Source organism: Lethenteron reissneri, chromosome 31, assembly GCF_015708825.2.
Source record: "Lethenteron reissneri isolate LAM-NWPU_2019-01 chromosome 31, ASM1570882v1, whole genome shotgun sequence".
Taxonomy (NCBI): Eukaryota; Metazoa; Chordata; class Hyperoartia; order Petromyzontiformes; family Petromyzontidae; genus Lethenteron; species Lethenteron reissneri.
Window position 1 is genome coordinate 8844872 of NC_083809.1, and position 23357 is coordinate 8868228.

Here is a 23357-nt window from a genome sequence, read left to right on the forward strand (position 1 = left end):
CCGGCAGATCAGAGCTGCGTGTGTGCGTGAGACGTTGCAGGGAGCGGTGAGTGGGATGGTTGCAGGAGGAGCGAGTCTGGGCGTGCCGCCGCGCCTGGACACCGTGTTCGCTGTGAGTCGCATCCTTTGTGAGAAGCCCGACCGATCCCATGCAAGAGATCTCCGAGATGGTACGCACCTGACGACCAAACAGTAACCAAACCAGCACATTTAACATATCCATAATTTTATAGACTGCCACCTATCCCTCATCTACCGCTGTTCCAGATCACCACATACCACTCATCTCTTTCTCGAGAAGAATATCACATTTCACTCATTCATCGCTGTTGTAGATCATACACCACTCAAATAATTACTATTCTAGGCTACCACCTATCAAGCATCTGCAGTGATTCTCGACCATCACTCTTGCACACCACCACATGCTCCCAGTATTCATTCAAAGCCCATCACACTTCACATATTGTTTGCCGTATAATCAGCCATCATACCTATTATATCAGACAGTCACCCATCCCACACATCACACACTTAATTTATGATCAAATGGACTCTAATACTTTTCTCGTCGTATAATCACATACAATATACAGTACACCAGAAGACCAATACTCTACTCGATCATCACAACCTTGTCAATCAGGAATAACACACCACCTGAAACGTATCGCTAATCACCCATCGTCTATCCTACACACTCACATCTACACATAACCACAGTATACCATACTCCATGGATTACAAGACACTCTGCAAAGCAAGATGCACCCAAAACTTTGGATAAATAATTTTAGTTTGAATCCATAAATGTCCACATCCAAGAATAATGGGAAGCACGTGTGTAGAATCTAAAGAAACGGAATATGGAGTGGACACTGAGAATAAAAGGCTGTTTTATAATCGTCAGAGGCATCTTCCCAAGAGGATTATGGATGTGTTGCTTTAAAGTCAGGATCAATATCTTCTGGAAGATGATTATGAATCGATGCTGGTGGCCTTCCATCCTGTGGGTGAGCATGTTTCTCTATGGAAAACCACCTTTCGCAAGATGATTCTGAACAACCAAATCACCTCGTGGAGTTGCAATGATCATGAGAACGGTGAGGAATCAGCCCAGAACTACACGGGAGGATCTTGTCAATGATCTCAAGGCAGCTGGGACCATAGTCACCAAGAAAACAGTTGGTAACACACTACGCCGTGAAGGACTGAAATCCTGCAGCGCCCGCAAGGTCCCCCTGCTCAAAGCACATATACATGCCCGTCTGAAGTTGGCCAATGAACATCTGAATGATTCAGAGGACAACTGGGTGAAAGTGCTGTGGTCAGATGAGACCAAAATGGAACTCTTTGGCATCAACTCAACTCGCTGTGTTTGGAGGAGGAGGAATGCTGCCTATGACCCCAAGAACACCATCCCCACCGTCAAACATAGAGGTGGAAACATTATGCTTTGGGGGTGTTTTTCTGCCAAGGGGACAGGACAACTTCACCGCATCAAAGGGACGATGGACGGAGCCATGTACCGTCAAATCTTGGGTGAGAACCTCCTTCCCTCAGCCAGGGCATTGAAAATGGGTCGTGGATGGGTATTCCAGCATGACAATGACCCAAAACACACGGCCAAGGCAACAAAGGAGTGGCTCAAGAAGAAGCACATTAAGGTCCTGGAGTGGCCTAGCCAGTCTCCAGACCTTAAGCCCATAGAAAATCTGTGGAGGAAGCTGAAGGTTTGAGTTGCCAAACGTCAGCCTCGAAACCTTAATGACTTGGAGAATATCTGCAAAGAGGAGTGCGACAAAATCCCTCCTGAGATGTGTGCAAACCTGGTGGCCAACTACAAGAAACGTCTGACCTCTGTGATTGCCAACAAGGGTTTTGCCACCAAGTACGAAGTCATGTTTTGCAGAGGGGTCAAATACTTATTTCCCTCATTAAAATGCAAATCAATTTATACAATTTTTGACATGCGTTTTTCTGGATTTTGTTGTTGTTATTCTGTCTCTCACTGTTCAAATAAACCTACCATTAAAATTATAGACTGATCATTTATTTCGGTAAAGTCACGTAGGTAAAAGTAATTAAAATTATAAAATAAATAAGATTTTTTTATTAATTTCAAATTAATTTTTTACCTACGTGACTTTACCGAAAAAACTAAGAGTATGAATCCTTGCAGTCACGAAAGCTTCAAATATAGAATTGATCATTTATTTGTCAGTGGGCAAACGTACAAAATCAGCAGGGGATCAAATACTTTTTTCCCTCACTGTACGTATCACCCACAATGTGTCACGCATATGCTCGTGGAATACTCATCACTTCGCTCACGCCCAACTCACTCACGTGTAGGTTCACTCGCCAAATTAATCATCCATCCACCCACTTACATACAAGCTAATTCTTCTGATGCCAACACCCACCCACTCGTAGACTTAATCTCTCACCTGCTAATCCAGGCACCCTCCGACCCACGGGACCTCTTCCCTCTTGTTCAGTATTGAGATAGAGTTGCCCGAAAGAGCCTCTGTGAGTCAACTCGCAGCGTCGCGCCGAATCGGTGACAAAGGTGCAGGGGACTCGACCTCACGGCGCACTCCGCGTCGCACGACGCGCATCTGAGCAAGCGAGACGCACCAAGCACGTCCGTTAATCCTGCGCCAGCCATTTATAATGTCACTCAACCGGTCGTAAAATCACATTTCGGGAAGTTCTGCGCCGCAATTTACGGGAACATTTAGTGCAGGAGTTTGTTACAGATGTCAGATTGTTTTCCAACGTGAATACCAGGCAGAAGCAAAACGTCCAGAATAAACCTGGATCAATGACAAGCAAACTGTAGGCCATTTTGGACGTAGATCGTGCTTGTATGGAACCAATGCCGCTCAAACTACGTGCCCCCAGAATGCCTTGTGTTTGTTAGGAGTGGAAAAATGTGGAGGGACAGATATGTGAGGGAGATATATTGTCTCCTCATTTATTGTGTTACTTACACAGTGTTCTCCAAACTGACGCCTGTATGATTGTCTTGTGTCACGTACATCGAAGTCCGTTGAATATTTCTGTTTGTGAGACAGCCTGCCTCGCTCTTCTCCCTCCCGCCCCGCGGTTCCAGCGGAGCGAGGAGGAGGAGGCAGAGGAGGAGGCGGGCAGGGGTCTCGGCATGCGGCCGAAGCGCTCTTCCTGCAGAAAGTAGCGAGATTCACCAAGGAGGAGCGAGCCAACATGCTGCGCTGGTGAGCGTTCCACCCCCCTCTCAGGGCATCGTCCACCAGCCTGGGGACATCACCAACAGAGCCCACAGCCACCTTTACCCGGGCGGTGGTGGCGGTGGTGGCGGTGGTGGTGGCTATGCACGTGACGGTGGGTCACCGCACATATGTTGTGGGCATCAAGAAGGCAGTACAGCAAACATGTGGACCCCACCTGTTCCATATGAATGGGATAGAGTGTCTCCCCTCGCACCCATGTGGGTTTTCCTCGGGTGCTCCGGTCTCCTGCCACGTGTAAACACTTATTGGCCGATAACACCATCACACATCGAGGACTGCACCTCTCATTTGTTCTGTCTCTACGAGAGTGAGCGAATACTCTGCGCGTTACGAGCTGAAATTATCAGAAAAATTATTTCAGTGATCTCCCACTTGGCAGACCATGGGGATTAATAATAACAATGCACAATGTATTATGTGCAAACTCCTGCAACGGAGAGACAAAAGGTCGCCCGGAATATTGCTTGCCGCATTAAACTACTCTCCCTCCTCCCCCCATATGCTGTCCTGGACTTAACGGGTACTCGCTAACAGCTCTTGCCCCACAGTCGGCATGTATGTTGAACTTCTTTCACACCGTACGTAGCTAACCGTTCTAATCGGAGGTGCGGGATAGGACAACAAACTATACACAAAAAGTAGTTCTAAACAAACGGCCACACGGTACCTCTGCACGTGGTGCGCGTGTGTCTGCGCGTGTGTCTGCGCATGTGCAGGCAGGTTCACCTGGGCAGCGAGCCGCTGTCATCTCGGGAGAAATGGGAACTCGTGGAGGCATGGCGAGTGGCGGTGCTGGAGTACCAGGTGAGGTGTGTCCAATCCTTGAAGCGCCACCGGTGTCTCACGGCGGTTGCACTCCTGAGCGATTGGTTTGCGCAGCAATGTTCCAGTCGTTAGGAAGTGTCTGCGTGTGTCTTTTGTCTTCGTAGTTTGTTCTGGTAATTGCGATGACTGGCTCTCGTGGCGCTGCCAGGTCTATTAATCAATCGCTGAATTAATTTCCGATGGTGTTGTAATGCACAAGAATCCTGGGAGCATTCTCTTGTTGTTATTGGTGATTATATTCTTGTGAATGTGTTGCCTCTTTACAACGGGAAATTAAACCGCACCAGGATTGGTAACGACCAATCATAGCCTTGTGGCATGTGTTTAAATATGTTGCTAGAAATCGCTGAGCAGAATCCGTCTCTGCTGTGAGCAACCGGTTGCGCAATAGTTTGCAACTGGTTGCAGAGACGTCCACATGTAAGCGATTGAGTTGCTTGCAACCAAGTTGCCCAACTGCTCGCTCATTTGTGGACCCACCTGAAGGGAAGTGCCTAGATGCTGAAGAAGGCTCACCTGCCAATGCCAAGCGAGCCTCGTGACGTCGATAAGCCCTCCGTTCTGTACCACCCGCTATAGGATTGATATCACCGCCGCATTCCGCGCCACCTCTTTTGCTGCCGGTGCGAGGTCAAGGCCGGGACACGGGATTCACGGGAAGCCCTGCGCCGCAGGCCTCGTTTAGCGCACGCGACCGCCGCGGGCGGACGGTCGTGCCCCTTGCGTCCTCTGGTCACGAGGGGGACGTGGCGCCACCACGTAGGCGGTGGGGTGACGGTGAGCCGCGATTTGCGGCTTGGCCAATGAGCCGCGAAGTCCCCCCTCTATCCCCGTGCTGTGATGGCGCATCCGCTCTACAATTCCCGTGATCTCTCAAGATCAGGGTGTCATCATCTCCAAAGCCATTAATGCCACAGAACCTCATTACCTCTAACCCCTGTCATGTCTCCTCTGACCCTTATTGTCTAACCTCTGAACCCGCCGCACTTTGACCCTCATCCCGCGTTCTGCTTCCTTTCTCCCCCCAGCGGAGCCGAGGGGAGCATGTCGGTGTGCTCGCGCAACCAGGCGTCGAGACGGTGTTGACCTCGCACCGTTCCTGCCGCCTCATCTCGCAGGTGCCATCGCTCACGGTTCTAGGACAAAGACTCCCAGCTGCTTGAAGGGTGGTTAGGATCGTGGGACTGTGGGGCGGCTGTGTGGCTCAGGGGACTAACACCCTGGGTTCATATCGGTGTTTCAGCGGCCCGTGATTACATTTGGTTTCTAAAGTGCAGTGAGTTGATGGTTTATTTTGTGTTTCAGTTGAATCAAAATACTTCAGTTCCCCCCAGTTCTACCACAATGTCACCTTACTTCCCTATCTGACCTGTATAATTCTATCTATCATTTGAAAAACCCCTTCTTCCTACTCTCTACATGGGCATGTCTCGCTGTTTTTGTACCACATCTAGAGATGTAGTAAAATTTACATGCTTTAAGGATGCTGCTGCCACGGTGTAACAGTTAGCGCACCGCACTTGCAATCCAGGGGTTTGCCGGTCCAGTTAGATCTCTCGGCTAGTTTATTTAATTCCCCCCCTACTCTGTCCGTCCAGCAGTATTTACCGGTACACCACGGTAAGTCGATCAGCAGGCCACGTGTGGTGGGGTAAAGTGTGGGTACTCCCACCTTTTCCACGACGTCTGGCCGACATGGAAGAGTAGGCCAAATACTCTCCGGAGGGGGGGGATATTTGAGCTCGCTCGATTGGATGCCCTTCGACAAGCAGCGGCGTAGGCAAGCGGTTGCAGGGCTGCCCTTTTCCACCCCAACCTTTTATTGCAAACCGTCCAACTTGCATTGCGCTCTCCGTGCAGGAGCTGCCTGTTCCACCCGGCATGGATGTCCTCGCGAACGACCCTTGGCTTCTCCGCCAGCGCGCGCTGGGGCGGCTGCAACAAGCGGCCCGCAAGGTCAGGCACGGTACAGGGAGAGAGACACATGGCGAGTGGAGGGGAACGTGCCGGGCAGTGCGCTGTAGTCAAGGCTGACATTGCATAGCTTGCCCAATGTGTGGTTCAGGTTTCACCACGCGTTGTTTAGAACACCGTACGTGGTACAACCCCGGGAAACACAACGGAGAGCCGATACGTACGGCACAACCGCGACAGCCTACGCAGCAGTGCTGATGCGTAGAACTCGTCAAAATAATCATGTTAATTTCTTTATCTCGGAAAGCCTCAGTAACGAGTCTCTCGTCTCTTGCTGACCAGTTTGCTGCATTGAGATGTTTGGCCAATTCAATTTTAAGGGTTCTCTTTACGCGGGCAATGATTAATCCATCGCCCCTCCCCTCCACCCGCGTTTCCCTGGTGATGTGATGAATCGTCACAATTTGTAGTCACGACTCAATTTAAGAATGAATACATTTTTTGTCTCATTTTTATTGTATTTTTTGTTTCTTTCGCTTAAATGTACATTGTATTGCAGTGTTGTAATTTTTTATCAGCTTATATTTTGCATGTAATATTCATATATTGTAAAGCTATTCTTACATGTACAGTTAATTGCACATGTATCACGAGCATGTGATTTGACGTAAATTCATCAACAATTGGTTTATTCGCAATTATTGCAGTACGTGGGGAATAATGAGCAGGGCCCGGTGGTGTTATTAGCACAATTAACCGCTCCACGCTGGCCCTGGCTTGTGAGGGGTTTTCCTGCCTTCAGGAGGATGGATGTAGGGGCCTCGGTAATTGACGAAAGAAAAATCGACAAATAAAATTACAATTTTGAGTCAATTGTTTGACTTGAATACGCGAGCCGTCCCGGTAGTACATAACATTGTGGCGGTGGCGGTGGTGGTGGTGGTGGTGGTGTCGTCAATACAGGTGATAGTGAGAGCAAGGCTCATGACACGACTGGCCCGCCTCAAGGCCCTGCCTGCTCAAGAAGACCGCGTTCAACCGCACACAGGTAGCGCGGGGTCCCGTGGGAATCCCATGCAATGAAGATAAAATAAGGATACTATAAATGGATGAGTAGGCAAATGTTAAATCTTCATTTGTCATTGAACAAATCGTCTGTTGTTGCCGCTGCTGTGAATTAATGAATCACTCCGTATGCCCTGGCCAGCCGTCAACTCTCACCGTGATAATAACGAGCAACGGCAAGGTGCACGCGCGGTTTTATCTCCTCGCCTCGTTACGACCCCCCGCGTCCCGGCACTAATCACAATGATGCTGCGTTGTGTGTTTTCAGTATCCGCTAGCGAGCATAGTTTGTGTCATAAACTTCACCCCTTTGAAAGGTTGACTCTGTCAAGGTGGACTAACTCTGGCCTCTGGCAGCAGCAAAAGGTTTGCTATACTTTAATTTTTTCACGATCCATGCTGTTGGTGGATTTTTGTTCGTGGCCGATTCGAGTCATCGAATGGACTGCTCTTGCCTTTACGACAGTTCTCCAATTTCTTCTCATGTGCAGCAGTGCACTTCTCTACGTAGACATTGGCCAAACTCTGCAATGCTGGGTTTTCTTGAATTCTTGAGACTCCGTGAGGCTTTCCTGGCATGACTATTGTCATGATGTACAGCCAATTGTCAATTCGCTGCTGGATAAATACAGCCTTCCCACGCCTGACCGTACTTCAGCATTCTGGCCAGTGCAGGTTAGTAAACTATTTTAAAATTAAAAACAATGTTTTATTTTACCAAGTAATGCCCACTGAGCTATATAGCTTTTTTTCAAGTGACCTGGCCACAAATGATAGGTCAACGAAGTGGCTTATCACGTGGAAATTTATAGCAGCCAAATAGTCTCAACGCATGTTTCTAATGTGAAGGGAAAAACCGGAGGACCCGGAGAAAAAAATCCACGCGACCACGGGGAGAACACGCAAACTCCAAATATGCAGGCGTCAGGGTCGGGATCGAACCCACGACCTCCTGTATACCAGGCGAGGCAGTTAACATCTCGCCACCGTGGTGCCCGTGAAGAGGAGATGACTTTGAAGTGGTTCAGATATCACATGCTATGGGTGTTAGCCATGGGCAGAAATCAAACTCAGGTCACAATACAGTGCGCAAACCACTGCATCAGTTCAGACATCACTCGCCACCGATGTTAACCGTGGCGCGGAATCGAATGCAGGTCGGCAGATTAATAGCACGCAGCAGCGCACCGTTACTCCTATTACGAATACGTAAATTGCATTGCTACTATTACGTTTTAAATGTATTGATAGAGTAAAAACATTTTTTACCTGGGAGATGATTAAAATGTAGCTTCGTTTCAGCTTATGGATAAAGAAAGGCTGTAATTACGGCTGTCGGGCCCTGACGGGGGAGAGTGTGCCGTGCCTTTTGTTGCGATTGCGGTTTGAAGCTGTCACGAGGAGGCGTGGGAGCGTGCAGGAGCCACCGCCTCATGCGGGCGGTGGGGACCGCAATCCAGGCTGCACACCCCCAGGACACAAAGCGCTGCGTGCATTATTAACACGGCGAGATGTAACTAGTGCATGCCAAGATGTAACTAGCACACGGCAAGTAGCGAACACATACGCACACCGCCTTCTCTTGCTTGTACGCAAATGTACACGCTTGCTACGGACGCTAAATAATCACAATAAGAAGTAATGATACCCTTTATTTGCCCGCGAAAGCCTCGCTGAGTTGATTTGTGATTTTCAGATGGATCCCGCATTGGGATGTTCAGCTAATTACGTTAATGGGCTGAAGGAAACTACAGGACCTGGAGGAAACCCACGCATTGCGAGAGGATAGCACTAAACGCTCCTTACGGATAGATCAAATGTTCCACTGCTGTAGTGTCATCTCCTGACACACTACAACCCAAGCATACAAGATGTGCTATTCATTCCCACGCAGTCGACCATTGAAGTACTAACCCTGCTTTGGCGGCAATGTCTGATGAGCTAGCATGTATACAGGCTGCGTTATCACAACTGGGTGCCGGTTGTATGTGCTTGTGTGTGCTTGTGTGTGCCCGTGTGTGCTCTTGTGTGCCCGTGTGTGTCCATGTGCGCTCATGTGTCGTGAGCAGGGCACGTGTCGGCGGAGAGGGAAGCGACGTGGAGTGGAGATGAGTCAGAGGAAGAAGAGGAGAGGCTTTTGAAAATCTCCATAGAGAGGATCCTTCCAGTGTCATTCAAGCCCGTGGCAGTGGGCAGGCTTTTTGAGGACAATGTGAGTCGGGGCAGGCTATCTGAGGACACTGGCAAGTGGTAGGGAATGGCTGCGTGACGATGCTGTTAGGGAGTGGGGTTAAGCTGCGCGAGGGTGCAATGAGTCGTGAAGGTGCGTGTGCGTGTGTGAGTGCCGCGGTTAGCAAGCCGCGCTACGAACCCGGCAACCCGAGCTCGATTCCCGCTCACAGCCAACATCAGTGACGATTATCTGAACCGGTCCTGGGCCCTCCCCTAGGTCGACTCAGTGTCGCCACGAACGAGACAAAGGCGGCCGAGCGTGGTGCTAGTAACACCCATCCTTTGTATGCCATGCCGGCCATAATCGCTGCTCGCTAATAACACTTGCCCGAATAGTCTGTTAAGGCTATACAGGGGATATTCGTTTTTGACGGTCGCGAACAGGCTGTGTGAGGATCCTATGATTATTAGGTTCAAGCTGTGTGAGGATGCTATGAGCGGAGGGTCTGGCTCTGGTGAGGATGCAACACAAGTGCTAGCTGTGTGAGGATGTTGTGTGATCAGGGTCTGGTTGTGTGAGAAAGCTATGAATCATAGGAACTGGCTGTGTGGAGATGCTATGGTCGGTGAAGGCAAGCTATTTCAGGATGCTATGACCAAAGGGTCTGGTTGTGTGCAGGTTGTATGAGGGGTTGGGATTGGTTATTTGAGAAGACTGAGTGGGGCCAGGCTGTATGAGAATGCTGAGATGGGCAGGTGCTGGCTGTCTTGAGTTAAGATGCAATGCGTTGCTATAGGCAGGCTGTGTGAGGATTCCATCAGTGGTGGCCACAGCCTGCCAAGATGTTACGAGCACATGCAGACCGAGGGTGCTATGAATGGCTTAGAGGAGACGGTTGAAGTTGATATCCATGGCGGGGAATGCACGTGTGAGGATGCTACGTGGACTGAACGCAGGCCGCATGAGGATGCTATTGAGCGGAGTGAGAATGCTGCTGAGTGCGAGGGAGTTGTGCGGTGAGAGGAAAAGTGTCCCGTTGTGACTGTTCAGTATTAGCAGGGCCTGTTGTGTGCCCTGCATTGCACACGCAGCCTCCTGCGAGCCACCATTACCAACGTCCATTGTGCACCTTACATGACAACAGTGACAACTCGCCCCCTGGTATGTGAGATATGCATTGATTAGAGTCCTATAAGGACGTTTAACATGCACGGTTTATCCAAATACTTGCAATTTTTATTGGCATTCTTTACGAGCACATCGCAGAGATTAAAATCTATTACTGAAAAGGGGAATTGGCCAAGAATGCGTCAAGATAAGATTTACGTGCGTGTGAACGTGGGTTTGGGACCGGTAGTGTAGCGATTAGCGCGCTGCGCTACGAATGCAGCGGCCCGGGTTCGATTCTCGCTCACGGCCAACACCAGTGACGGTTATCTGAACCGGTCCTGGGCCTCTACTAGGTCCACTCAGCCTCAAATAAGTACCTGGTGTGGTGTGTAAACATCGCTACTAGGGAGACAAAGGCAGCCGGGCGTGGTGCTGGCCACCCACCCCCTCGTGTGCCATGCCGGTCTTCATAGGTCCTCGTGAACAGCACTTGCCCCAACAGTCTATTCAGGCTATACGGGGGGATCTTTGTCTTTGGGTGTGTGTGTGTGTGGGAAGTGTTCTGCGTACCTGTTGCAGATATGATGCTTTCTCACAAACACCATCCTGTAGTTTTGACTACACGGTGGTCCAGAAAGGTTGGGAACCACTGCTCTACTGCTCAAAGCCATCGCTTTCTCAAACACCAATCGAGTTCTGTACGGTGACAGGTCGCTCCTTCTCCTGCGCCGATAGTCAGGATGGGTATCAGCCCCCCCACCACCCCCCCACCAACTGCCTGTGTTGGGACTCACTCTGTGGTCTTAGCCCCCCACCACCCCCCACCAACTGCCTGTGTTGGGACTCACTCTGTGGTCTTAGCCCCCCAACACCCCCCACCAACTGCCTGTGTTGGGACTCACTCTGTGGTCTTAGCCCCCCACCACCCCCCACCAACTGCCTGTGTTGGGACTCACTCTGTGGTCTTAGCCCCCCACCACCCCCCACCAACTGCCTGTGTTGGGACTCACTCTGCGGTATCAGCCCCCTGCAATGCTGGATTGGGACTCACTCTGTGCGGATCTACAGAATCATTCTCTCCAACAATCGTCATGGGGAAAAAACAAAGTCTTAAGACTCTATCATAAGGATCTCTCGTGGAGAGAGACCTCTGATTAGCACGGATGGCTACATACGGTGCGAAAGAAGTTCAACATAAATACTGGGCGATGCTGGAACTCGCCAGGTTGCTCAGCGGTAGAGCGAGCGGCTTGCAATCGATATGCTGTGAGTTCAAACCCTGGTTGGAGGTTGACTTAGCCCATCATTCCTCTGGGGGTCGATTAAATATTGAAATAAACATTTTGTAACATGCGCAATTTTTCAAGCGGGCAAAGTTCAAACCGCTTTGTGGGGAAGTCAGTTGTGGTTTCCCTGTGGATAGGCTGGCCTCCACCATAGGAATGTGGAATTTCCACCAATGGCTGTGGGCTCTAAACACGTGATGAGCACAACCTCAATGCCAATTTCAGCAGGAAATCACTTGGACAATTATTAGGGCGAGGCGCTGCGATGATTCATCCACCTCGCAATTCCGTGAATTGTCACTTTAGGGTCACGATTGGATTTACAAAATGGGTTATTTTTAAACATTGCGGTGAATTTGTCATCATCATCATCATTAGTTACTCGATATATCGCACAAGTACAAGTCCCGAAGCGCCAGTAGGATTTAGGAAATACAATTGAGCAAAGAGGGCACTGCACATGGGAAGGCACGTGTGGGCATTAGCCACTTGCTCATGGCTGCTGGGATCATCTCAGCCCACTACATACAACATATATGTGAATCAAACATCCATTGTTTCACATCCAAATAAATGCGTGTAATAATTGATTCATCGATATATTTTACACCTTTGTGTTCAGTATAATACCAGTATTAATGAGCATGCAGTCACAGTACCTACCCTGTTTAAATTAATTAAAATTAGTCTCGTGTTTATTTAACATTTTAAATATTGCACCCATTTCCATTTCACTACTTGGATGAAGGCCATCCCCATTTCCTTGTTGAGCAAAAGGGGGCTTGTTTGATCATACTTCACCATGCTGGTGAGTCTTGGTTTTGGTTAAAGGGTTCACATGGCACCGGTTCAGATATCAATCACAGTTGGTGTTATCCATGACCGGGAGTCGAACTCCGGTCACCAGGTTTGTAACGCAGTGCACTCACCACTGCGCCACCACTCATATACCCTATTATTTATTATAATTATAAATTGAATTCGTCGGAAGAGCCGTGAAAGTGATAACAGGAACGCATTCTTCATTTGCAGGACCCCTCTTCCGCAGCAGCAGTTACTCTAAAACCTGGCAACCTTGCAACTGGTTTCATTCAGATTGTATTGGGCAGCCCAGTTAGTTGCGTACAAATTCGTCGCAGTCTTGCAGCACGCGTGGCGTGTTTTGAACGTCGGTGGGAGAACATGCAATGGGGCAGTCTGCGAGGGGGCAATCGGATGGTGCACGCTCTTTGTTTGGCAATGTTCTGGGCCGTGCCTTTCTTGATATTGCGATGCATTCTTGGCCAGTTCTGCTGCGCTTGAGATGGTAATCTCCGCGTGACTTACCCGTTAAATAAAGGTCAACGTTACCAGCATGCGTGAACACGTGCCTGCTTACGGTACGCATGGTACATCGTTTGACCTGAGACCGTGGCGAGTATGCATTCTAAATAATATAATGTAGTGGATTAAACATGCGAATGATAGATAGCCCTAATGTTATTTTTCTCATCTCTCCTCAATTCCTAATTCTTTTCCTTGATGGATTTTTTTCTTTCCGTATCTCCCAACCTTTTTGTCTCTTCCTCTCTCTCATCATTCTCTCCCCATTCTCCCAGCTCATCCTTCATTTCTTCTCCCAACTGCTATCTTTTCTCCTCTCTTCCCATTCATCCCTTCCTTCTCCCTCATTCTCTCATCACATATAATCTTCTCCCATCATTGCTTCTCTCATGTCTCTTCTCATTCTCCTATCCCATCTCTCCCTTCCTGTCTTCTCCCTCTCATCACTCATATTCCTCTCCCATCTCCTTTCACCTTCATAAATTCTCCCATTTCCACTCCCTCTCATCTCATCGCTGTTTTCCCATCTACTCTCATCATTTCTTTTCTCATCTCCCATCACCACTCATTCTTCTGTCTCACATCCCCTCCAATCCCATCCCCTCTGCATTCTCTCACGTTCTCCGAATCTCTCCGATCAACTCTCCTTTCTCATTTCCTCCCGTCATCCACTCCCATCTCGTTTCACTCCTCCGATCTGTATATCTCTCCCATCGCCTCTCCATTTGTCCTCCCACCGCCCACCCCGCAGGCTTCTCGACCCTCACAGCCACAACTCCTCGAGCCAACGGAGGTGCGGATTCCCATCGAGGTGCCGTACCTACCCCTGAAGGTACGGCGCGCAACTCTGCTCCCCCATTTTATTCTGCCCGCGTTGTCAGTCCGTGCGTGTGTCTCAGCCTCTCAAGACGCGGCCGCATTGAGAGACGCCGCACAGATTCAAATGGTCTTGTTTTCTTGGAAGTGTTGCCATGGCGATAAGCTCCATGCACTATTATTTCAGCGGCACAGCTTCAACGTGTACAACCGCGAGCCAGCGCGTTTGATTGGTGGCCCATTCGTCTCTTCTAAACCTGACCGTGGCCTCCCCCAGAAAAGCTCACCATTACGAACAACACTTGCCCCCACGGTCTAAGGAGACAAAAGGAGAGGCCCTTGTTCGCTTGTGCGTGAGTGCGTGCGTGCGTGCCCGCTTGCTTGTACTCGTGTGTGCACAAGGGGGGTGGAGTGGTCAGCGTAGTGGCCAGCGCACTAGACCACGAACTAGGCAACCGGAGTGCGATTCCCCGGCCACGGCTAACATCGGTGTCGATTATCCGAATTGATCCTCAGTCCTCACCTAGATCGTGTGTATGTACGTGTGTGTGCGCTTGTATGGGGAGCGGTGGCGCAGTGGTTGGTGTGTTGCGCTAAGAACTTCGCGACCTGAATTTGATACCTGCTCATGGCCAATAACAGTGGCGATTATCTGAACTGGTACTGGGCCTCTCCTAGGTCGACTCAGCTTTAAATAAGTAGCTGGTGCAGTGTGTAAACATCAGCACTGGGGAGACAAAGGTAGCCGGGTGCAGTGTTGGCCATCAACCCCCTCGTGTGCCGTGCCGGCCTTCATAAGTGCTCACTCGCAGCACTTGCCCTAACAGTCTGTTAATGCTATTCAGGGAATCTTTGTCTTTGTGTGCATTTGTAGAGAGTAGTGGTGCAGTGGTTATAGCGCTATGCTATAACCCGTACTTCTTTTGCACAGTACGTAGCCAACCGTGCTCATCAACGGCGCTAACATGAGTTCAGTTCCCTGCCACAGTTAACATCGGTGGCAAAGAATATTTGAATCTGCGCCTTCTCTGCCATCTCGGCCATAAATAAGTGGCTGCTGCAACGTGGGAACATCAGTCAGGACAACGGAGCACGATGCTGGCTCCTGGTGCGCCCGTGGGTGCCGTTCCAGCCTTACTGCTCAGTTGCACGGAGAGGGGGTGGGGCAGCTTTTCTGAGTTGCGGATTAACCCTCTTCGTTGAAAACGACAATCTTCACATCCACGTTGGTTTGACTATTAAACGCTCCTCACTCGTGGAGGGTCAGTGATGCAGTACCCTTGCACAAACTTGTCGGCAAGCACACAGGTTACGTAAAGAAACAATACGATCAGACATCACACTTCTTGAGCACCACTCCTATGCAGCTAAGCAATAAATATGTTGCCAAGCTTAATGTACCTGTCGCAATTGGAATTAATGTTTGAATTGAAAGTGGGTGTTTGATATAACTGTGGGTGGGTCCACAGCAATCTCGCACCTTCTGCAGGTGTTAAGATTTTGAGAAGAGTTTAATTATCCCCCCCCCCCACCGCCCAGCCCCAACAATATCCAGAAATCAAAAGAATCAATTAACATGCCAACAGTGTGTGCTTAGGAAAATAGCAATAATCAAAGGCATCACAGCAACATTTTTCTTACAGGAGGGATAATTAGCTGGTTGTTGGTGGTGGTGGTGCATGCCTGAAATCCGTCACTGAAGGCGAGGGTTGGTGGAACGCACGAATGTCGTGAAACTCCCTTTCTGGGGCCATTAGGGAAGTGCCGTGGCCTTGCTCGCCAGGAGAAGGCGGTACAGCAATGTAGACTCCGCCCCTCCCGTCTGGATGGGATAGTGTCTCCTCCTCGCACATGTGGGTTTTCTCCGGGTGATGAGTTTTCCTCCCACGTGTAAATGCTCATTAATTGGCTGACAATATTTTTCGATTTAAAGCTTTCGTGACTGCAGGGATTCATATTCTTGGTTCTTTCGGTAAAGTCACGTAGAAGGGAAATAATAAAATAATTAAAATAAAACAATAAAATGTTCACGACGTTTCGGCCACAACGCAAGCAGCCGTCCTCAGGTGAAGAACAGAGCTGTCGGAAAGACACCTGAGGTCGGCTGCTTGCGTTGTGGCCGAAACGTCGTGAGAATTTTATCATGTTTTATTTTTATTATTTTTCCCTTCTACTGTGACTTTACCGAAAGACCCAAGAATATGGCTGACAATACCTTCATATATAGAGAACCGCAGAGCTTGGGCAATTGTTGACACCCGCTCACCACGTGGCTACCTTCCTGCTTGTATGTAGTTCCTCGTCGCGCCTCTCGAGCCGTTCGAGAGAAAGCGAAATACCGTGCGGCGCATTACGAGTTGAAGTGGTTTTTAATCAGCCATTTCGAAAAAGTTGCAGGATTGTTTTCCTACATCTTGACTTGAAGCTTTCGGGACTGCAGGAATTCATATTCTTTGGTTCTTTCGGTAAAGTCACGTAGATATAAATAATTAAAAGGTAAAAAAAAACCACGACGTTTCGATCGCAACACAAGCGATCATCCTCAGGTGAACAAACACAGCTGGTGGACCATTGAGAGAAATATAGCGAGAGAGCTGTTTGAGCCAAATGCAGAGCCACTGCAACCTAAGGTCACATATGCTGGGAGTAGGCGGGGCTAGAGATGGAATCTTCCTGTCACCACCACCTCATCAGTTCTACACAGTTGCACATTTAACCATAGACCGATGACACGGGCAAGGTTAAACCATAGACCGATGACACGGGCAAGGTTAAACCATAGACCGATGACACGGGCAAGGTTAAACCATAGACCGATGACACGGGCAAGGTTAAACCATAGACCGATGACACGGGCAAGGTTAAACCATAGACCGATGACACGGGCAAGGTTAAACCATAGACCGATGACACGGGCAAGGTTAAACCATAGACCGATGACACGGGCAAGGTTAAACCATAGACCGATGACACGGGCGAGGTTAAACTGTGCTCCGCGCGATCTCCTCGTCCTTAGTTCTGAGTATTCGTACGATTCGCATTCATCTGTATAGCCACGGATACCCGAGCGTCGACTGGGAGGTGCCCATTGGCGCCCCCTATCGCCCCAACAGCCTACGCGGCGAGTCGGGAGATCTCTCTGTCTACGTGTGCTTGTGCTCGGAGCAGGTGAACCTGGACTCGCAGCAGCTGGGCAGGTACCGTCCCGTGTCGGTGCACGATGCGTTCCTCACCTACAGCCGCTCGGCCCTCCCGATCGGGCCCCGCAGCCTGCCACCCAGGCCCCAGGTGACTCGGCTCCGTCTGCACTCACTCATGCCCCACATTCATCAACCGATCGATCAATCAAATATTTATTAACTTAAAGGCACCTTTCATCAGTCAGGTTCCCCGTACGTAAATATATTATTCTACAATTAAACTTTAAAACCGTGCAATTGGAATAATTCGGCGAATATAAATTCATACATTTCATGGCACATCCATGATTGTACCTACATATATATATATGCTCACAAACCGAATACGTAAAGCGTTTATAACAACTTCTTGGTTCTTTCGGTAAAGTCACGTAGAAGGGAAGTAATACAATTATAAAAATAAAACATAATACAATTATTATGTTTTTTTATTTGTATTATTTTATTACTTCCCTTCTACGTGACTTTACCGAAAGAACCAAGAAGATGAATCCCTGCAGTCACGAAAGCTTTAAATCGTTTATAACAAGTTAAGATCCCATTGAGACAAACGCCACTTTTGCAAAGAAGACCTGGGGGGCGTGAGCCATGATTTTATTTTCGACACAGTCGCTAAACACAGGCCCGAAGATCCACAACGTCAAACAGGCCAGCAAGCAACAACACCATCAACGTTGTAGAAGAGAAAACAAACTATAACACATTTCCTGAATTGAGCAAAGTTATCATTATTATTATTGTAAGAGCTTGGGGAGCAGAGACGATGATGGGAGGAGGGAATTCCAGAATGGAGCAGTGCGTAGAGAAGAAGAAGCAGACAGAGAAGTATTGTCACATGAAGTGTGGTGAGTGGGTGGCTGAGTGTGTGGGTGAGTGAGTGGGTGGCTGAGTGTGTGGGTGAGTGAGTGGGTGGGTGAGTGGGTGGCTGAGTGTGTGGGTGAGTGAGTGGGTGGCTGAGTGTGTGGGTGACTGAGTGGGTGGGTGAGTGTGTGGGTGACTGAGTGGGTGGGTGAGTGGGTGGCTGAGTGTGTGGGTGACTGAGTGGGTGGGTGAGTGTGTGGGTGAGTGAGTGGGTGGCTGAGTGTGTGGGTGAGTGAGTGGGTGGGTGAGTGTGTGGGACCTGCAGTGTCGTGTACAAGATGTTAGTGCAGGTAAACGACAACACATTAAAACATTTCCCAAAAATTAGCAAAGTTCAGCAAGCACAACGATAAAAATACACCTTCAGCGACGCATACAGGGTCAGTGCTCTGAAATAACAGCAGTCACCCAAACTACCAAGCCACCCACAAGGTTAAGCCATTCATTATTTGCCTGACATTTAAAGTAGTTGCTGTGCCATAGTTGACTGCACTATGAATTCACGAAACACATCGACATTCATTCTTGATTGCCATCGAGTAAACAAATTATTCGGTGATGCTGCTGCGGCTGCGTTGGCAGTGGTGCACAAGCACAGTTAACAACAACACCACACTCATAATAGAGGTTTTTTTTAGTTAGATCGTGTAAATATAAATGTGTCGTTAAACCCGCCACCACCCGACGCATCCAATTGGTAAGGTTTGTCACGTAAATAGAGCGTGCCAATTCGTTACTAGTACAGCACTAACCGGTGTGTTGGAGAGCAAATCCACAACATTTACAATTTGAGTACGACGTTTCGAAGCGAATTACAACTAGCATCATCAGGTGACAGCCAGATTCAATCTGACCTGTATAATTGGCTGTCGGGTGGTGGTGGATTTAAGGACACATTTATATTTACGCGATCTAACACAAAACACCTCTATTCTGGATATTGGTCGCGAAAGCCTGTGTGTTAAATGAACAACATGCACGTCAACAACACTGGCCTTGAAATAAAAAATTCATCCTCGACGTTTTAGGCAAATGGCCCTTCTATACGTTATGAAGAAGAGCTATTAAGAAGGGCCATTGGCCCAAAACGTCGCTGATTATACATTTTTTTTGTTTTTTTAAAGGCCACACAGTGTTGTTGCTGAGCGTGTTGAGTGTTTTTTTTCCCTCAAAATAAAGACGTTGCTATTTTTAGTCGTGTCGATTGAGTGCCTCCCCGTTTTCTAAAATGTAAACGCATAAACAGATACAATGACTTGCCATCATTGCTTTTTTATTACCATTACCGATGTATTTTGCGTACGTGCTGCTTTGGTTTATGCGGATTGTGTGGTGCATTGGACATGTATGGTCTGCTATTGTGTAATTGGTCTATTTGTAGTGTTTTGGTGGAGTTTGCCTTGCGTTGGTGTACGTGTGTGGTGCGGGTCTTATGTATATTAACGCAGGGGCTTTATGGGTCACAGCCCGGGGGCCTGAGATTTATTTGGGTTTAATGCATTTGGGAGATCCTAACAACAGCAAAATGTATGCAAATTGTTTCCATTTCCATTGCGCTTGTCACACTTTCTTTGTTTAATCAAATAGTTTTTGTTCGGATTAACACTTGCAATGGCAACACAGCCATTCTGTGTGGGGAGCAGCATGGCGCAGTGGTTCACACATTGTGCTACAAACCAGGTCACCTGGGTTCGGTTTCCAGCCCATGCACAGGGACAGTGGTGTATGATCAAAATAACCCACACGACCCGCATGGCATTGGGACGCCCTAATATAGCAGTGGATTGACAGAAGGACCCTCCCCTAGGTTGACTCAGCCTTAAATGAACCAACCAGGACCTAATGTGGTGTGTAAACACAAACTTTGGGGGCGACAAAGTCGTCGAGGCATGGCGCTGGCAACGCCTTGCCCCATTGCAGCTTTGAGATGTGCTCGCTAACAGCACTTTGTCCTCCAATGTTATGAAAGCTTAACAAAGCATGATTTGTCTTGTTGGCTTCGTCTTGTCTACAGGAGGAGCAGCAGCAGCAGCTGAGTGGGTACCCGGCTGTCGGTGCTCTGGGGAAGTCGGAACAGGCGGAGCGAGGACGTGAGACGACCCAAGACCCTGATGGCGGTCCCAAGCTGATGTCACCACCCGCCGCACTGCTCCTCACCCCCCCACACCCCTCGCCGCTTCTCTTCGTAAGGGTCGCTGCCACACGACAGTGCGTGTGTGTGTGGTGATGATGTGGGCAGCGGTGGCAGTGGTCTGTGCTCTGCGCTACGAACCCGGCGATCCGAGTTTGATTTTTTGCTCACGAACAATGAATATCAGTGACAGATATTTGAATCTGTCTTGGGCCTCCCCTAGGTCGACTCAACCTCAAATGAGTACCTGGTGCGGTTAGTGAACATCACCACTGGGGAGACAAAGGCGGCTGGGCGTGATGTTGACCACCAATCCCCTCGTATGCCGTGCCAGCCTTTATAGGTGCTCGTGAATAGCACTTGCCCCAACAGTCTGTTAAGGCTATGTGGAGGGCCTTTGGCTTTGGTGATGATGTGCCGTGACAAGGGTGGTTTGGTGTGTCGAGTGAGGTTATTATGAAACTGCCCTTTGCTCTAAAAGGTAAAGGTGCAGCGCTTACACAAGAAGGAGCTCTGGAGGAGCTGACCCTAATGGGCATTTGGCCTACTCTTGGTTTGCCATGTTGACTAGAGCTATGTTGAGTTTGTACTCTGCTATGTTGATGTTGCGTAGCGCCGCTGTATGAGCTGCACGCTCCCGTGTTGCCAATGGTGCAGAGCGCAGTGCCCAGCCTTCAGGCCCGTGTCTCAATGCTGCCTTACGTGGACGTCCATCTTGACTCCACGCTTCCCAGTGGCGGGGTGACATGGGGCCCAGGGGCTGTTGCGAGGAGGCCCCGGACCCAACGCAGGGCCTTCGCAAGCAGGGTAAGGCCACCAGCGATGCGACCTGACCACCACGCTCAGTCTCTGCTACGAACCGTCGGCAGCACTGGCATAGCCGTCGAGCGTGCTGGTAGTGCCGCTGCACCAGGGCAGCGCAGGCAGGAGGAGACGGCATTTTCAGGCCTGGGGACCCTGGCACTGCCGGCTTTAGGCAACGTAGGCGTCCGTCCAGGGCGGCAGTGTCAAAGTCTGCAGTAGTGTGGCTGTGATCGATGGGTGTTGTGTCACGTGATCTGCAGACGTGGCACGAAGACGCCTCGGCCTCTATCCTTGGAGACGCGCGTGTGTGAAACGTGCTCCGGTGAGAGGGGACAGCGATCGAACGCTGGGGGCCCCGTTCCATTCCTCTCATCGGGGGCGCAAGCCACAGCTGCCCTCTCATGCGCCGTGCTGGCCTTGATCGCTTCAAGCCCTTTCCCTAACAGTCTGTTAAAGGCTACACGGGGGATCTTCGTCTTTGTTTTGGTGTGTGGTCTTTACACGAGTGCGTTGTGCACGTTGAGTTGGCGGAGTGATCACGTGTGCCGCCGCGTGGGTTCAGGACGCAGGGAGGGGTGCGATGGAGTGGCAGAGGTTCCTGCCGCCGGGCCTCCTCTTCTTCACCTCTTCTTCACAGGCCAACTCCACCACGCCCAGCTGGTACCGCTCACCTTCACACAACGCCCTCACCACCAGCACATGCACACACGCTGCTGTGAAAGGACTCCTCGTGAGATTTGTTGCGCTTGTTAGAAGCCCCGCGTGGATCTCGCACCGGTGCGTGGTCGCGATCTAGCTGCAGGCGGTTACACCTCATGGCACGGTGAGCCGGGTAAGTGTGCTGGCGTTAAGCTCCAGTGGTGTTCTGTGTGCAGATGTGTGCTGTGCAGAGGCCTTTAAACCCCACTCCCCCCACCCCCTGCTGATTATGCAAGTGTAGCCTTTTTACACTGGGTATGCCTCTATGGGTGTAGGTGTTCACGCTACTTATATGTAATAGGACTGTCGCTTATGTGTCCAAAAAGGCTTGATTGAGTGTTGACTATGCAGACGCAGTTTTCCTGCACTGGCCATGGTGGTGTTTTTCATGAGACGATGTTCACGCTGCATGCTGGCTTGCATCACACAAGCTGTTATTCTAGTGGACGTGTTCACACTGGGTATGCCTATACGGGTCTCTGTTATTATTTGTTATTTTTATTTATTTATTAATCTTCCTTTTATGATGCTTGTTTACCAAGGAAAGCCTCACTCGGTCTCAAGATTTCTTTTTTTGGAGGCTCCTGTAAAGTTTTAGCTGTAGGGGGCCTATGTTGCTGCTGTGTGTGATCCCAATTGATAATTTTCAGGTTTTTTTTTTGCTTTGGGATGTTTGGCCAATACCAGTTACATTGTGTGTATGTTTGTGTTTTAGCTATGGGAGGAAATATAGGGAACCCAGAGGAATCCCATGTAGAACAGGTGAAGAGCATACAGACTCCACGCAAGAAGGCACCCGAGTTGAGAATCAAACCCAATCCCTCCTTGCTGCGATACACAAGTGTCACCACAGCACCGCCCTGACGCCCCGAGCTGTTCACACGAGTTGTATAATAACAATAATAATTAGTTATTCATTTCCATATTCGTTCTCGGTAAAGTCACATAGATAGGTTCAAAGAAAACAACAAAAAACCACGACGTTTCGATCGCAACACCAGCGATCGTCATCAGGTGGGGAAGATGACGACCGCTGGTGTTGCGATCGAAACGTCGTAGTTTTTTGTTGTTCTCTTTGAACCTATCTTCGTGACTTTACAGAAAAAGAATATGAATCCCTGCAGTCACGAAAGCTTTGAGTCAAGATTTAGTTATTCATTTATCTAAAAACTCCTCACTCAGTTTCAAGAACCGTCTTCAGGAGGGTCCTGCATTGGAAAAGGAATATTTGTTCTTTTTTTTGTTAAAGCAAAGTTTCACGTGTGGGAGGAAACCAGAGCAGCTGGAGAACACCTCCCACACACCTCTGGCACACGGATGGGCGGATTAACACCCCAAGAGCCACACAAGCACCGTTACACAGCCACCTGCCGCCTCCACGCCACCACGCCACCTCGAAGCCCAGCGGCTCTCAGGGTTTCACCAACGAGCAGCATCCACCAAACCACGTGCCCACGAAGTGCTGGATCATCGCACCTGTGCGCCCACCGCCACTACGCACTCGTTCCCGTGTTTACACGGGGGATGCTAAATGAAGCACGGTCTGTTTGTGCTTTGCCCAATTTTATTTCGTTTGGCGGCGTGCCATGCGATGAAATGCCTTGTCCGCATTAGAGAAAGGCCCGCAGAGGGTGATATTGCAGAACTACTTCTGATACATCTTCTGGTGACCTCTTATCTAGTAGAAGGCACCAGATAATTTCATGCACTTTATTGCAAAGATGTTACTCACGTGGCAGTGAAATAGATGGGGTTTTTATTCTCTGGTGGGATTTTTTACCAAAGCAAGCAAAACACTTTTTTTTTTTGCAGTCATTGGTGAGTGGGTTGAGATCATCACTACAAACTTGATTTAAAGTTTTCGTGACTGCAGGA

The 23357-nt window shown here is 49.2% G+C and overlaps 1 protein-coding gene across 2 annotated transcripts in view; it reads left to right on the plus strand.

Moving 5' to 3' along the window:
- The window catches only part of CFAP221 (cilia and flagella associated protein 221), a 64407-nt gene that overhangs the window by 35415 nt on the left and 5635 nt on the right, over window positions 1-23357 (plus strand). Inside the window, exons 10-21 of one of the 2 annotated variants that reach the window (XM_061563470.1) lie at window positions 41-170; window positions 3119-3239; window positions 3992-4079; window positions 5129-5218; window positions 5961-6056; window positions 6978-7062; window positions 9149-9291; window positions 13723-13803; window positions 16953-17075; window positions 19863-20033; window positions 20637-20786; window positions 21346-21443. In XM_061563470.1, coding sequence (XP_061419454.1) covers window positions 41-170; window positions 3119-3239; window positions 3992-4079; window positions 5129-5218; window positions 5961-6056; window positions 6978-7062; window positions 9149-9291; window positions 13723-13803; window positions 16953-17075; window positions 19863-20033; window positions 20637-20786; window positions 21346-21443 — 1376 coding nt within the window. The remainder of the gene's footprint in view (window positions 1-40; window positions 171-3118; window positions 3240-3991; window positions 4080-5128; window positions 5219-5960; window positions 6057-6977; window positions 7063-9148; window positions 9292-13722; window positions 13804-16952; window positions 17076-19862; window positions 20034-20636; window positions 20787-21345; window positions 21444-23357) is intronic. The other variant, XM_061563469.1, reaches the window with a different exon arrangement.